Source organism: Primulina huaijiensis, chromosome 18 (assembly GCF_012295235.1).
Source record: "Primulina huaijiensis isolate GDHJ02 chromosome 18, ASM1229523v2, whole genome shotgun sequence".
In the NCBI taxonomy this organism is placed as follows: Eukaryota; Viridiplantae; Streptophyta; class Magnoliopsida; order Lamiales; family Gesneriaceae; genus Primulina; species Primulina huaijiensis.
In genome coordinates this window covers 1,508,058-1,523,786 of record NC_133323.1, presented here as the reverse complement: position 1 = coordinate 1,523,786, position 15,729 = coordinate 1,508,058, and the positions used below count along the sequence as shown (strand labels likewise).

Genomic DNA, 15,729 nt, shown 5'->3' with positions numbered 1-15,729 from the left:
ATATATATATTAATGAGAACGAGCCACAAGATATTATATATAGTAACTGGATTGGCAATATTATGATATATCTTATCTCCTGATTAAACTGGATGGGAAATGGTCCCCAAAGTGATCAAAGGTTTTTGTCTATTCTTACAAAGGGGATGAGTACTCGAGTGATCTTTTAAGATCCTCTAAATAATTTAATTACGTGCCATTGCTTTAAAAAGTTTAACTTTAGTCTAAGCTAATGGGGGCCTGATTAATTTTCATTAATCAGTTGATCTTCAACCGTTAATTACCAACTCCCTAAGATGTCATCACATGTACACTATATATGCTTAATATCTAATTATTATATAATTTGAACAACTTGTAAAACAAGTCGCTCTTTATAAATGATTTTTATAATTCTTTGAATGATCATTTTACAACGATTATACATTTATCAAAACAGTGCGATCCCGATCATTACTCAACCGGCCGATCCCGATCTGGCGAATGTTTAAGTCGGAGAACCCAAATCCGACTATATACTCACAAAAAATCAGGTCTTAGTTGAAGCTCAGTTGAAGTTTCTAATACGGTTTGTTAGAGCAAGCGTGGGAATCTAAATTTGCTTTGCTTCGAAATATAGTGTTTGGTGTAATAAGATCGGGTCAAATTTATTAATTCTAATTTATAAAAGTGATTAAATAAAAATTTGTATTGTTTAAGATAATAAACACGGTCAAAATTATTTATAGAAAATTGTAAGTGGGAATTTGGGTGGACAATTTGTGGGTTAATTGGAATGCACATAATAACGATACTCAACAAGTAAATGAAGTCCTAGAAACGATTATGGGTTCAAATAGTTGAATAAATGAAAGCATGCATGACGTTTGCTATTCTCAAAGTCAAAAGATTTTGTTTATGCATGTAATCAGTCACTAAAAGTTCACTAGCCACTTGCTAATCTTCATTTGCACTAAATTATCAATATCTTTGGAATAATATGAAGGGCCACAAAATAATTTTTCCCCACCACTTCATGGAAGTCTAGGGATCTCTAGATTATAAATGGCGGCATATATATACATATAAATAATAAGGCAAATTTGGGCAATTTGCCTCATATTTTGTTGCACATGGGGTGAGCCCTAAAGCATCAATCTTGTGAGCAACTTTATTAGTGAGACGAGTCAACTTTGCACGTATTTTAAATAAAAATAATACTTATATTTTTAGAATAAAAAGTAATATTTTTTAATGAGTGACTCAAATATAATATATGTGTAACAAAACTGACACATGAGTTTTTGGGTAAAAAAAAAAAAAATTTGGGTCCCATCAAATTTATATATATTCATTATTTGCACAATTCTTTCTCGAGATTGGACAAAAGGCCGGATGGTATGTGTTTCAGTGGTGGTGGGACTAAGAAATATTTTGCAATTCTCAGTGCATTGCCCATCAACACAAAAACATCTTAATCTTGCGTGTGGATATTCCACGAATTCTTCAACTTTTTTGCGTCGATTCAAGATTAATATGACGACGAACAATAATACCATCTTTTTCAAAAGTAGAATTATATTTAAAACGTAAAATTTGCAGTCCTGCACTAATTACAAGTAAATATTAAGAATCATTATCAATTTAATTAGAAAGATATTATAAACAAAACCTTCTCATGAATATGATGATAGACCACGTCAGACGAGTTTAATTGGATGAGAAAATTGGCAAATGCATTTCGATCTTGTATCTAGCATTTTTTCAGATTTTATTCATGTTATCATTACCAATTTAGCAAGTATAATATTACATAACGACGAGGATAATGACGCTTAAGATTCATAATTACATGAAAATTCAATTCGTGGATATTGACGATAACCAACAATACAAACTTAGCTTAATAAGAAGACAATATAGTCATGTAATCCAGATAAGTTTAACATATGTAAATCGTCGCATAAGTTTGGAAATGACGATTGTTTCGCACAGACTGAATAAATAAACAAACCAAACGACCAAAAAAAAAAATTCTTTTGTTTTATCACATGATCTGGTTCATTTTTTCTTCAAAATAAGCGAATATTAAAAGATCGATGATTTTTACGTAGAAAGTGAATAGGCGAAACTTGCCATGGAAATGGTGTCAAAATCCCAAAACAGTGAAAAGACTGATATATATATATATTACGTATTCGTCGTCAGATTCTATCTAGTTTGGAGATTCTGTATTCGAACTTATATGTTGTGATTTTGTTTTAAACAAAATTGGATTAAAAGTTTGATAGTTTAAATAGAAAATGGCAATGATGCCTTAGGCTTCCATTGATAGAGTCGGCCTATTTTGTTCAGAAATAGGACCAAATTTATGGCCCCAAACACTATAATTATCTTTGATAAATATTCTCAAAGGTCAGTCCATTAAAAATGGTAAACTAAAGTCTGTAAATATATGTAAGCCCAACCATGCATTGGCAAGTTGTATTACTTTTTTACAACTAAAGAAAAACAGTACTCCAAAACATTCTTCGTACAGGTTTGTGTGTTACAGACAAAATAAAATTGAAATCTATTGATTCTTAATTTTTGGATATGCAACTTAACTATTATATTTTTATTTTAGTAGATGATGGAGTAAATTGATTTACATATTGGCTTTGTTATTCGACGAAGAAACCATCTCACAGATCAAATACTAATATCTGAATCATGAAATAATTATTACTTTTATTTTTTTACAAAACGTATTACTAGTCATGATTTATGACCGTATAATAAGAGACCTACTAAAAAATGAAATGAAACTTATATTTTTGTAGTTAGTATAAAAATATTTAATATAATTATTATTCGACCAAGAAAGATAAGAAGATATCATTAAGATTAAACAAATATTTTGAAATAGAATGCTCCAAAAAAACACATGCGGAGTTTTTTTTTTTTAAAAAAAAGAGTAAACTTAAAATTATGATAAAATTGCAAATTGCGAGTGTGTCCGAACAAAACAAAAAAATTCCTTGACAATAATGACATTATTAATATTGGCAAAAATTAAATCCGAAGAGAAAAAACAGCATTACCATTATAAAAAAAAAAAACAAAAAAAGGAAACAACATATCATCGCGCATGGTTTTGGGTTGTTTTGCTCGGGCTCGAAGAACTGAGTTAGGGCCCACCTAAGCTCCTTGGTGGCCCACATTCAAAGACATGCACACGATGGATACATAAACTCTGTCAAGAAAACAAATCAATGTAAATTTTATTTGAGTAGTTATTTGTAAGATGGTCTCACGAATCTTTATTTGTGAGACGGGTCAACACTATCGATATTCACAATAAAAAGTAATATTCTTAGCATAAAAAATAATATTTTTTATGGATGACTCAAATAAGATATCCGTCTCATAAAATACGACCCGTGAGACCGTCTCATACAAGTTTTTGTCATTTTATTATATATATATATATAAATAAAGGAAAATATAAACAAAAAAAATCTATTTAAACATAATTGTATCAGTTAGTGAATATGACGGAAACCAACTTTCCCAATAAAATATAGGCACAAACTTGTGTGAGACGATCTCACGGGTCGTATTTGTGAGACGAATCTCTTATTTGGGTCATCCATGAAAAAAGTATTACTTTTTATGCTAAGCGTATTACTTTTTATTGTGAATATGGGTAGGGTTGACCCGTCTCACGGATTAAATCCGTGAGACGGTCTTACATGAGACCTACTCTAAAATATAAGGCATAAATAAATTGAAATATAGAACTGTTTTTTATTTAATTATATTGCTTTGATAGAAATAATATATTTTTGTGCTTTGAATATATTAATTATGATAATGATGTTAGGCTAATGCAGTACGTAATCAAGTTAAATACTATCTTTTTGGTGGAAAAATTAAGAAACAAACTTTAATCATCATGTACGTATCATTTAACACTTTTTGGCATGAAATAGGGAGCAGATTAAGGGAATATAATTCATTATATATTAGACAAAATAACCATAGAATATTGGGTTATAATTATAATATATATATATATATATATATATATATCGGATAGAAGAAGCCAAAAGAAGCAGTCCACATGCTTAGAACTTGAAAGAGTAGTATAGTAGCTCATCTTGACTTTTATTTGTGGCGTTTGCTCTAACAATCCCACTACTCTTAAGAATTTGATGGGGATGTCTTTTCAAATCTATATCCTAGGCTTTTTTCTTTTTTTTTGGCATGCCATATCCTCGATTTCATAGTTAATGGAGGAGAGATTGATATACTTAGGTCTCGGCCTCGAGTTTGAAACTCATCAATACATATTAGATGAGACTATAAGTTATTAGCGTTCTTGACGGAGATAAAATGTTAAAAATCAAACAATTTTTCATGTTTTTTTTGAAGATGTGCGTGTGTTTGTGTGAAAACAAAACTTTTTAAAATTTTACTTGAAAGTTCTTAAAGCATCTAAAGTATGATTTAGATTATCAGTTTTGACAANTGAGAACCGATTTTTTTGTTACTTTTAATTAGATATGTGTAAGGAAATTTAAAAAGCTTAGGATATTGGATTCTTGGAATAAAAGGGAATTATATTGTAAATCCTTGTGTTGGAAATATTTTATGGGAAAAATCCTTATTGTCAAGAGAATTTTTCATTGACTTGTACAAGAATATTTTCGAAATTTTGGGTAAGAAATATAGCAAGATTTGGATATTATCATGGAAGATTTGTGCAAGACTAAAGAATTTAGACATAATATTGCATAGGATTTTCGAAAATCCTCCTAGAATATATGCCTAGATGTTGTGAGGCATGGATACAAGGAAGCATACAAGGTAAATTGGAAATAATCATCAAACTTGTGCACAAAGGAAGAAATCCTTACCCTAGTCACCATATTTTCGAAATTGTGGAGGGTAATGAGATCAAGAATGAATCTCACAACTTTAGTAGCCGAATTTTCAAAATATAGCAAGGAATATTGGAGTCAATCTATGAGATTTAGCATGCTTTTGGTATGATTTGAGTACCAAATTTGGCTCTCCTCCCCTCACCTATAAATACCACACCATCTCTATTCATTCTCCATCCCAAATTTTCGAATTTCCTTGCTGTATAATCTCGAAATTCCAGCAACTCCCCTAGCCGAAATTTTGCTCCAAATCCGTCTCTAAGTTAGACCAAAAGTCGAAGCCGAGGCGCTGTCCGAGCAAGAGCAAGAAGCGATCCAATTCTTGAAGCCAAACACCTACGTTTATTTAGCAATTCAAACACTGTAAGTGGGCTGTTTTAAATTCGGTTTTATGCATAAGAAATTTCGTTTTTTTGGTTTTAAAAATTCGGTCGAGCTCCGTCTCCCGTCTATTCGTTTTTATGAAATTTTGATACGTTACGTTTTGACACTGTGAGAATTCCCTGAAAATGGGTGGAATTCCAACATACGGCCCTTCACGGTGGGATAGAACCGTTTTATGGCCTCGCCCCCTTAGAGGATTAAAACTTAGGGACTGACGTCAGTAAACCATTAAAGGTGAAAAATCGCAGTGTTATTATGGATATGATGAAAAGCATGTTGTATTTATATGTTATGTTTTCGAAAATATTATAAAATTTATGTTGTTTTCGAAATTCCCCCATTTACTGAGTATTTCCCAAAAATACTCACCCCTTACTCTCTCCTCCCAGATAAGTCCGAAGGACAGGTTGAGGATGAAGAATCCGAGCAGTTCTGGGGATGGTGAATCTCAAGAATTAGATTAAGTTTAAGTTAGTATTAATAAGCAGTTTTACGTTTCCGCATTTATTTATGTTGTTCAGAAATTTTCGGGTGTAAAAGACAATGTTTCCTTCNTATATAGCAGCACACGAGTTATTAACACCCCCAAAAAAATGTAATAATAATAATTGGATCTTGACTAAGACTTTAAAAGTGGGGCTGATTGATTTTTTTATTTTTGGAGAAAACGATTGTATCCACAAATTCATATGCACGATCCTTATTACTTTATAATCAATCAGCTCCCTGAAATTTCATTTTCGGTTCTATTTGAGAGGGACCAACTTCTCCTCCTGCATATTATAACGATGAATAAATATTTTTTGAGATGGACTCACATAAATCATTCGATAATGTCTACATAAACACCACAGTTTTCGATTTAAATTGATGGTTTAGTAATAAGAGTGTGATATTAACAAAGTACTAGCCTCGCGTGCACGCGTANATCTCAATTACTAAACAAATTAACAATTGCATAGTCTCTAAAATCTGATCGGGACTTCAAGTACTCTACTGATCCACTAAAATATGTTAATTTAAGTTAAACACTCAAGAAAAAATAACTTTCGTATTTTTTGGATAGTTTATTTATAAATCTAAAAATATCCTATGTTCATTTAATTTCATATTCCACATTTTTCTTTCCGTGATATTTTCTCTCGTACCATTTTAATTTATAAATTAATAATCATCATCTCAAATTTGTTTCTTTTAAACAATTATTTTTTCTCTATACTACCGTCCGAAAATTAAGAAAAAATAATAATTTCACAAAATTAACTCAAACGCACAATAGTATTACCACCATTAAATAAACAATATATTGCGACCTTTAATATTTCTTTATTGATTTAGAGCTGTCACATGATAGAAATTATTGCACATAAATCCCAAGATTGACCATCCCATCCCATCCCATCTCAAACTTCATTTCAAAATATATATACATATATATAAAAATAACTCTAGATTGTTTACATTTTCTTGATTTGAATAATATTTTTTATAAGAGCTCACACAAAAGTAATAAATGACAATAACAATACAGTTTAAATCATTAAAATTATTGCGATTATTATTGTGCCAAACAATTTTAATGTTTCTTAATTTTCTCATTTATCACTTAATTATACATACCATAAATCCCTTAACAATCAGGTGTTTCTAATTTTTCTATTAAAATCTCATAATATGTGATATATTCAGTAGATTAAGATTAAAAAAAATATCATATACATAAACTGATACAAATAAAAAATATCCGAAATTTAAACAAAGAAAACGATGATTTTCTTTATCTATGTATCATTAGTGAGTTGTTATCATCAATACCACGATAAAGCTATAATTACAGTAATTATTACAAACAAAACCCCACAGAAAACAATACCGATCAGACATAGACATTGCAACAAATTAAAGAGGATAAATTAGTTTAATTGAGTAATTTCACGATGAAAAATGAATCACATAAACGGAATGATTGAAGCCTTTGATATACCATCGATATCTCCAACAGGTATAATACAATGGAGTAGAAAACATATGCTAACTATTGAAAATTAGATCAAGAATGGAAACCCAAAGAAAAATAGGCAAAAAATAGTGGGATATTTTCAAGATGAAACACGTACATACGTATAGATACATTCTTCCACTAATTGCTCTTTTTCTTGGCTCCATATTACCAAAAAAAGATCACCTTTTCTCTCATGCAAGTTCTTCAAGGATATCTCCAATTTTGTAAGCCAAGATCGTTGTGTTTTCTTGAGGGACCCGAAGCAGGAATCCATCTTTTGGGCATGAAGTTCAAGAAATGACCTGAATTCTCAGATTTCGGTCTAAATTTGAACGTACTTATCTGTCTGGAGCATTCGCAATTACTAGAAAACATGACCAAAAGTAAAGCTGTAAGAAGTAGCAGTCTGCAGCAACTGTTCATTATACAGAACTATACAGCAAAAGACGATCACAATACAGATGAGAAGTTTTTATGGGTTTTTTGGGTTTGATTCGAGGGTTTTGTGAAGTTTGGTAGAGCTAGATCGAAAATTGAATAAGTTCAGGTGTTGTTTTTCTAGATTGAGAGAGAGAGGAGGGAGGAGAAGATGGAGAGGGAGAGGGGGTTTTGAGAAATGAAATGGGTCCTAATTGTCAAATTAAGATTGAAAAGAAAGGAATTGGTAAGAGCCAGAAAAAGCTTTTTGAACGAGTCTCCATAGCTGTGTAGCATGAATGAATCATATAATATGAATTAATAATTCACACACACACACAGAAATATATATATATATTTCTGTGTGTGTGTGTGAATTATTAATTAGTTCGACTTATAATGTCTTCGCAAGAACTCACAAAAATTAATAATAAGCTTCTGCATATGATAATATAATATGCACATATGTAACTCAATTTATAATTTTGTCTTGCATTACTATTATTATTAAAAGATAAATATAAAACTTTGTGATTAATTATACGCCGGTTCACCAACTTAGAAACACTAAAAGTGCACTTGGGGAGATGAATATTTGAAATTCACGGATTTTGATTAGTTTTATTGTTTATAACGAAACAATATATTAAATATTAAATTCATATTTTACTTATGTACACTTTAATCAATGTACAAAGTTGAATTTCAAATGTCATCATTATTGAGTAATTTTAAATTAATCATTATTAATTAACGTGAAATATTATATGAACATGTAATTGAAATTTGAAGTATATTATTTTACTTTTCGAAAAACAAAAGTATATTTGAATACCAAAAATTTGAAATCATTCAATCCGAACGCAGCCTAAAGTTGAGCTTACGATCGAATTCATTATTAGCGCTCCACTTTAAAAAAAACATATCAAATTTTGTTCAATACAATCTCATTAATTTGCGCGAGTCAATTTACCATCCAAAATGTGAAATGGACTTCCATTTAAATAAGGGGAAAAAATGGGCAGATAATTAATTGTTGTTAGACAATTAAACGAAAGGTTGCCGAATGATAAAAGGTGACAATAACATTTAAATAAGGAAAGCGAGATAGGCAAAAAATTGAATAGGGCGATGTTTGTTATGGTTAGGTTGGGTTGGCCCCATTCGAGATTAATAATGGACGACTAAGGTATTATAAGGAATGAGACCCCCCCCCCCCCCCCTCCTCCCCGTTACACGATAACTTGTCCCCTTTTTGCAACACTCTTTGATTTGATACTGATCATTCTTTCTTCCAGAGTATGTTTGTATATCTATCCATCTATACATACATATTACTATTTATTCGTTTACCAAATTTTTTTCCCATGTTAGGGTGATGGCCAAGCTATGAAAATGGGTACATTTTTAGATTAATATATTTCAAAAAATAATTCTTTAATAAGCACTGTCGCCGTGTGTGTATATCTGCAGGAGAACAGCATACCTTTACTTGAGGAACAATCCTGATTCAGAGAACATGCACTTCTTCGCACGGACATCCCTCGAACACCGGCTTTCTTTCGGGGAGCGATTTGAATGGTAATTTCGAAGTTGCTTTACAAATTTGGACCATTGAGATATCACATTTTGATGCTATGTAATAATTGGATGCACCTTTTGACATTTAAAACATTCAAGATGAGGGAAATTAAACAAGAAAGAAAATTGCATGTTAATTCCTTCAAAATAAGTTACCAAAAGTCTAAACTCCTTAAATTCTTCTTTGACTTTGCATACATCGGCCACGGAAGTTTCAACTGATTTCAGAACTAACATTTGACCAAAAATAAAAATCAAATGGATGTCGCTGTTTCTGCCAAGTGTTTTGACATATGGGCTCTGCTATCACTTATTGGAGTAGGAGAAAGATATTCTTGACTAAAATCTGACTCCGAATTTGATAACCTCTCGCAATAATATTAATATATTCTTGCCGTAGATGGGCAACAGTAATACATACAGAGATAGGTGTACCACAAAACACTGTTGTCTTGTTTGCGTTGAATTTTATGCTCTATGATTGAACCTAAGAAACAGAAGACGATGTAGGGGTCACAAATGAATAATTAGGTTTTCAAAGAGTGGTGAAAGAAAATACATATAATCCCACACAGATACGAAAAAATTCCAGTTTTCATAAAAATACCGTACTCAAAAGTCGCTTTCACGACTTACTTACTTAAAGTTCTTCAGTTGTTAAAAATTGAATTAGTTGGTGATCAGGACGTTTTTATATACGAAACAATAATAGGTTAATAACCAACTTCATTTGATTTCGTACAAATCTGGGTCCCGTAATTTAACACTTTATTAACTTACAATTTCACTGGCATAATAATATTGTAGGATGAAAAAAACTTATGTGAGATGATCTCACAATTTATATTTTATGAGACGAATCTCTTATTTGAGTTATTCATGAAAAATTATTTTTTTTATGCTAAGAATATTGCTTTTTATTGTGAATATCGATAGGGTTGACCTGTCTCACGGATAAAGATTTGTGAGACCGTCTCACAACAGACCTACTCTTGAAAGATAAACAATTTCAGCCTTAGTAAATTAATATTATATTTCTTCTTATCTCTTGTATGAAGAGAGAGTCCTACAAAATATATTTCAAAACACAACAAAATTTTATGACATAGTTTCACAAGGTAATTTTGTGAGACGTATATTCGATCGGGATAGTTTGAAAAATAATATTGGACAAACAATTTTTTTATTTATGACATTTCTTAAAAAAAAAACATTGATAAAATGGCTTTAAAACAAACAGAAAATACAAATACTAAAAAGTGGTTAAAATTGAAAATATCAGATTTCAAATTCATTGTAAAAAAATGTCATTTAGTTAAAATAATATCTCATGAAATTATATTATTTTTTATGTCAAAATATTATCGACAATGTCAGTGAAAAAAAATTTATCATTCTCAACAAAAGAAAGAGTTAATAACTGAATACGATCAACAATGTAATGAAAACGAGAAAATGCATTTCCAAATACAAGTTTATATAGTAGCATCTTATATAAAAGCAAGTATTAACATCGATATTTCCCATAATGTATATTACCTTCAATCAATGTCCAAATGAACTATTGTCTTAAAATAGTAATTAACTTCATATAGATTTAAAGAACTGTGTTAAAAGAATTTGAGAAACTTAAGAAAACTTGTTTGAAGGGACACCACTTAGCAACTCCCATTATTATCCATCATGATTCATCATGGCTTACTCGTCACCAACGCCAAAATTATTATTTTGTCCATTAGCTGGTAAAAATAAGATTATTTTAATAATAAAAACTAAATACTGGTTATTCATTTAACTGTGTTTGTACTTTTAAATAACCTATATTTGTTTATGTAAATATTATAAATAAGAAGTTGAGTTTAGAATTAATCAATCACCTAGTTTATCTTGTTAGACAATGCAAATCAAGATCAGTTTATGAATGTATTTCAAATGAATCCATCTTCATGTATTTGAATTCAAATAACGGATTTAAAATTGACTTTTGGATTTTTTTTAATCCAAATAAGTCAAAATTCATGATTTCATATCCAAACCCAACCTATTTTTTTTTTTAAAATGTTATACTTTACTCGTTCTGCGTATGCAACTTTTTCCCTCGGTAATAATTATGTTACCCGACCTTTTTTTGCCTCTAAGACTTCTCCAATTTTTTAATCGGGGGAAGTATTGTTATTTCCGTAAAAATTAAAGAAAAATATAATAATTTAAAAAAAAAATATGCGTCAAATATGAAATAAACTGGTTTTGAGAAATAAAAAGTTTAAAATTAGATAATAAAACCCAAAAGTAATACTTTTTTTGTTAATTAACTTGTCAATGTCGTGTCCATTCTCCAAGTTCATGATGTGACGGACCGACAAACAGAACCGAAATTGGGCCCGGGCTTTAATATGGGGCCCAATTTTAAAATGGGCTAATCCACCCCCACTTTCTTCTACTCATCTTTCACCTTTAAATCACCGTCGTCCATCAAAATGCCAGGGTCATGGATCTTCAGGTTTCAACCGTCTTCTTTTCCCCCCAAACATGTGAGAGATTTATTACAATTAAATATGTATTCGAAATTTTGTTTCAAATTTAGAAAATGATAATTTAGATAAATTAACGCCCTCTTATTTTCACATCGAACTATTTTCCGGAAGTCATTTGTACACATTCAAATAAAAATAATGCTAAAGGTACAACCAAAATATCGTATATCGATATTTACAACAATTAAATCGTGAGATTCTTTTATTATATATTGGGCAAAAACTTGTGTGAGACGGTCTTACGGGTCGTATTTCGTGAGACGTATCTCTTATTTGGCTCATCCATGAAAAAGTATTAATTTTTAAGCTAATAGTATTACTTTTTATTGTGAATATCGGTAGGGTTGACCCGTCTCACAGATAAAATTTCGTGAGACCGTCTCACAAGAGACCTACTCTATATCTTGAGATTTTGCATTGAATTTATCATGAGATGTTGATAAATGAAATTTTTGCATTTAATTTTTTGTGTTGCAAGAATTGTCGTACAAATTTGGTTGTACATATAGCATTACTCTTCAAATAATAAGATTTTGTTGTAATAATTCTTTTCCATATATTTTTTTATAACATAAAAACTCTTAACCCATAATATTTTAATGCATACTGGTAAACCATTATATATTATATCGTATATTTCCCATTTGATACACGTATATAAGATAAGACACACACATATATATGTTTAAAATTTGACCTCCTACCTACATAACTCGATTTCATGCGTATTTAATTCCAAATTTGCGGCAGTAGGTTTCGTCTAAAATTGTATTTTTGCCTTGATAAAGCTCATTTACACGTAACTTCATCAGATTGGAGAACTCCAAGTCAAAATTTCGCTGACAGAAGAATAAGAATAATAAAAAAGGTTGAAAAAAAATAGAAACGTCAAAGTCCGCTGACGTCACATGCTCTGACTCTTTCTTTCTTAATTAATGGAACCCCCCACTGTCCCTTCAACAAACCTCTGTTGTCTGTCTCCCCTTCTCTCTCTAAAACAATCTGCCTTTTTCTCTCTAAGATATACCAGGTTGACATGGTGAGGGATGATCTCCACACAACGGTGCCCACTTATTTCCGGTGTCCCATCTCCTTAGAAGTCATGGAATCCCCTGTCAGCTTATGCACCGGTGTCACATACGACCGCGGCAGCATTCAGCGGTGGCTCGACGCTGGAAACAACACCTGCCCAGCTACCATGCAACAGCTCCCCACTAAAGAGCTCGTCCCCAATCACACCCTTCATCGCCTCATCAAAATTTGGTCTGAATCGGTGCCGACTCGCCCCGATAAATCGGCTCCTTCGCCACAATCACTCTCTCGAGACCAAGCAGAACAAATCATCCTCCAGCTAGAAATTGACCTGAAAATGATTCACAGTACCCCTTTCCCCCGCTTTTATACCATCGATCATAACCTATCCGTGCTTATTTCATTTGTTAATGAAGGGTGTGACAATCGGAAGGTTGTGACGGACGCTGGAGGAAGGCTTTTGCCGTTGCTCGTATCCCTTGCCGGAAAGAAGCAATTTTTAAACGATTTCTGTTTGTTGGAGAAAATTATTTTGTTTTGTAACGTAATATTAAAGAATCGTGTGAAAATTGATTCCGAAGGAAGAGATAATGCCATGTTTCCAGGGATCGAATTGGGGAAGTATGATTACAAAACAATAATTCTGACGTGCTTAAAACAAGGAAGATTGGAGTTAAGAATCGCGGCAGTGGAATTTCTCGAACTCATGGTTAAGCATTTGGGTTCGCAAATGCAGCAATCTAGTTTAATCTCAGAAGACGACGAGATGTATTTTGAGCTGATAAGATTATTAGTCAGCTCGAATCGGAATTCCGATGCATTAGAAGCTTCCCTCAATCTTTTGTCCCGAATGGTAGTTTTCAAGAAGAATAGATCTAAAATGGTGCGTGTTGGAGGGGTGAAAGCTCTCACAAAGGCCCTATCGGAACCGGAATTGAGTCCACCATTGACGGAGAAAGTGCTCAAGCTCCTCGAGATCGCGTCGAGTTGCAGAGAAGGGAGGGACGACATTTGTGGAAATGAGTTGTGTGTGCAGGCGATATTAAAGAAGGTGCTGAAGGTCTCAGATGCGGCGACTGAGCTCGCCGTGACATTGTTGTGGAGCCTGTGTTGTTTCTCCGGCGATAAGAGGGTGGCGGCGTTGGTGACGGAAAGCAGCGGCGTGGCCAAGATTTTGCTGCTGCTGCAGAGCAATTGCTCGCCGAATGTTAGGCAAATGTGCGGTGATTTGCTTAAAATGTTGAGAGTCAATTCTAAGGGTTCTTGCCTTTCTTGTTACGATACAAAAACTTGTCACATTATGCCATTTTGATTTGTGGGATTTTTTAGATTTATTACTTAGTATATTGGAAATTGATTTGTTTATTTCAGTATATCTGTTTTGTAAAGATTTTTGTCTAGATTAAATCTAAATCTAAAGTATAAAAATATACTGGAATGCATATGAATTGGGTTGTTGATTTGATGTCTCACCACTTTGATTTACATTTATTCCCCAAATTATAAAAAAAATCAAAGTTTTAGAGATTTGTTTGTCAAATGTGTTCCATTTCGATTAGTTTTAACAATATATATCTATATTAATTAAGTCTTTAAAAAGTACAACTATTTTTTAAACAAATTAAGTATGAATAGAATATGAAGTTATTATATATATATATATATATATATATATATATGTAAAATGTGCGGAAGAAAATAAATTTATATATAATTACTGCTTAGGACAGAAAAAGACAAGTTGCATGCTATTGTTGAAACATAGAACATCAAAGTTGCCAACTCTGGTCCAATCGAAACCAATCACTTTCAATTAAACTATTTTTATTGATTATTACAGATTTGACCATTCCCAACCACTCTTTGACAGATTACAAAACATTAATTTTTGCGTTTGGGATGTCATGCAAAATTTTAAAATCTTTGTTTTTTTTAATACAAAAATCAAATAACAAATTTTCAGTTAGTATTCTTAAAATCAACCCTTAATAATTAATCGATTCCAACCACTTGCTAAGTAGGTTATTATGGAAGAATTCGAACAGAATTTACCGTAATACGATTAAATTCAACGAGAAATTGGTTTTCAGTTCCCAGCCGTCGATTTTTTTTGTGTTCAGTCCCTGGGTACTTTTTTAGTACCACATTTCCACATGAAGTGTACCACATTTTGTATGACATAGTACCACAATTTTGTGGGTAAGGAGTGAACCCAAATAAATATTTTGATTTGGGATTTTTCACCAACTTCTCCTAAATTCAATTGATCGCATATATTTTTATAAAATATAAAGGAATAATTTGAAATTCAAAAGGTTGCAAGAGATAGTTCCCTAAGCACAACAAATACGTGGCCCGTGACCCTTTTCTCTAAAATGCTACTTTTTCCCCATTCATTAATTTATATGTTTTGCCTTCAATTTTCTTAATTTAGTGATATATAATGTGTTTGTAAATATTTTTTTAAAAAAATCGATTATGAACTTTTTTCTTACAAATTTGCAAAATTTTGTAAAGAAAAAGTCGAAAATCATTTTTAAAAAAAATAATTAATAAATTTAGGTTTAAAGGGGAAGATTCACAAATGATATTGGTGGAAGAAATATGTGGAAGCAAATGGTCGCTAGTGGAAGTCTCTTTATTCTCTATGGGGTACTTCGGTTGGGTCGAATTAAGCAACTCACATGTGCTTTTATATTTTGGACATGCATAAATCCACTTCAACTCCAGGTAAAGTATCCATATCACCTCTCGATGAACCAAAATAGATTGCAACTAACTTGTAAACGAAAAGCTGAAATTTGAATTGATTTTTAAGTTAATAGTATATATTATATACATGAGTTTGGCTTTCTGTGTCGTATTTTTTTAT

The 15,729-nt window shown here is 31.6% G+C and overlaps 1 protein-coding gene across 1 annotated transcript; it reads left to right on the top strand.

Annotated features, from left to right (window-relative positions):
- Positions 1 to 12,771: 12,771 nt before the first annotated feature.
- Positions 12,772 to 14,243, top strand: LOC140964753 (U-box domain-containing protein 28-like). Its single transcript, XM_073424680.1, has one exon. The coding sequence runs from the start codon at positions 12,862 to 12,864 to the stop codon at positions 14,167 to 14,169; it is 1,308 nt and encodes a 435-aa protein (XP_073280781.1). The 5' UTR covers positions 12,772 to 12,861; the 3' UTR covers positions 14,170 to 14,243.
- Positions 14,244 to 15,729: the final 1,486 nt, after the last annotated feature.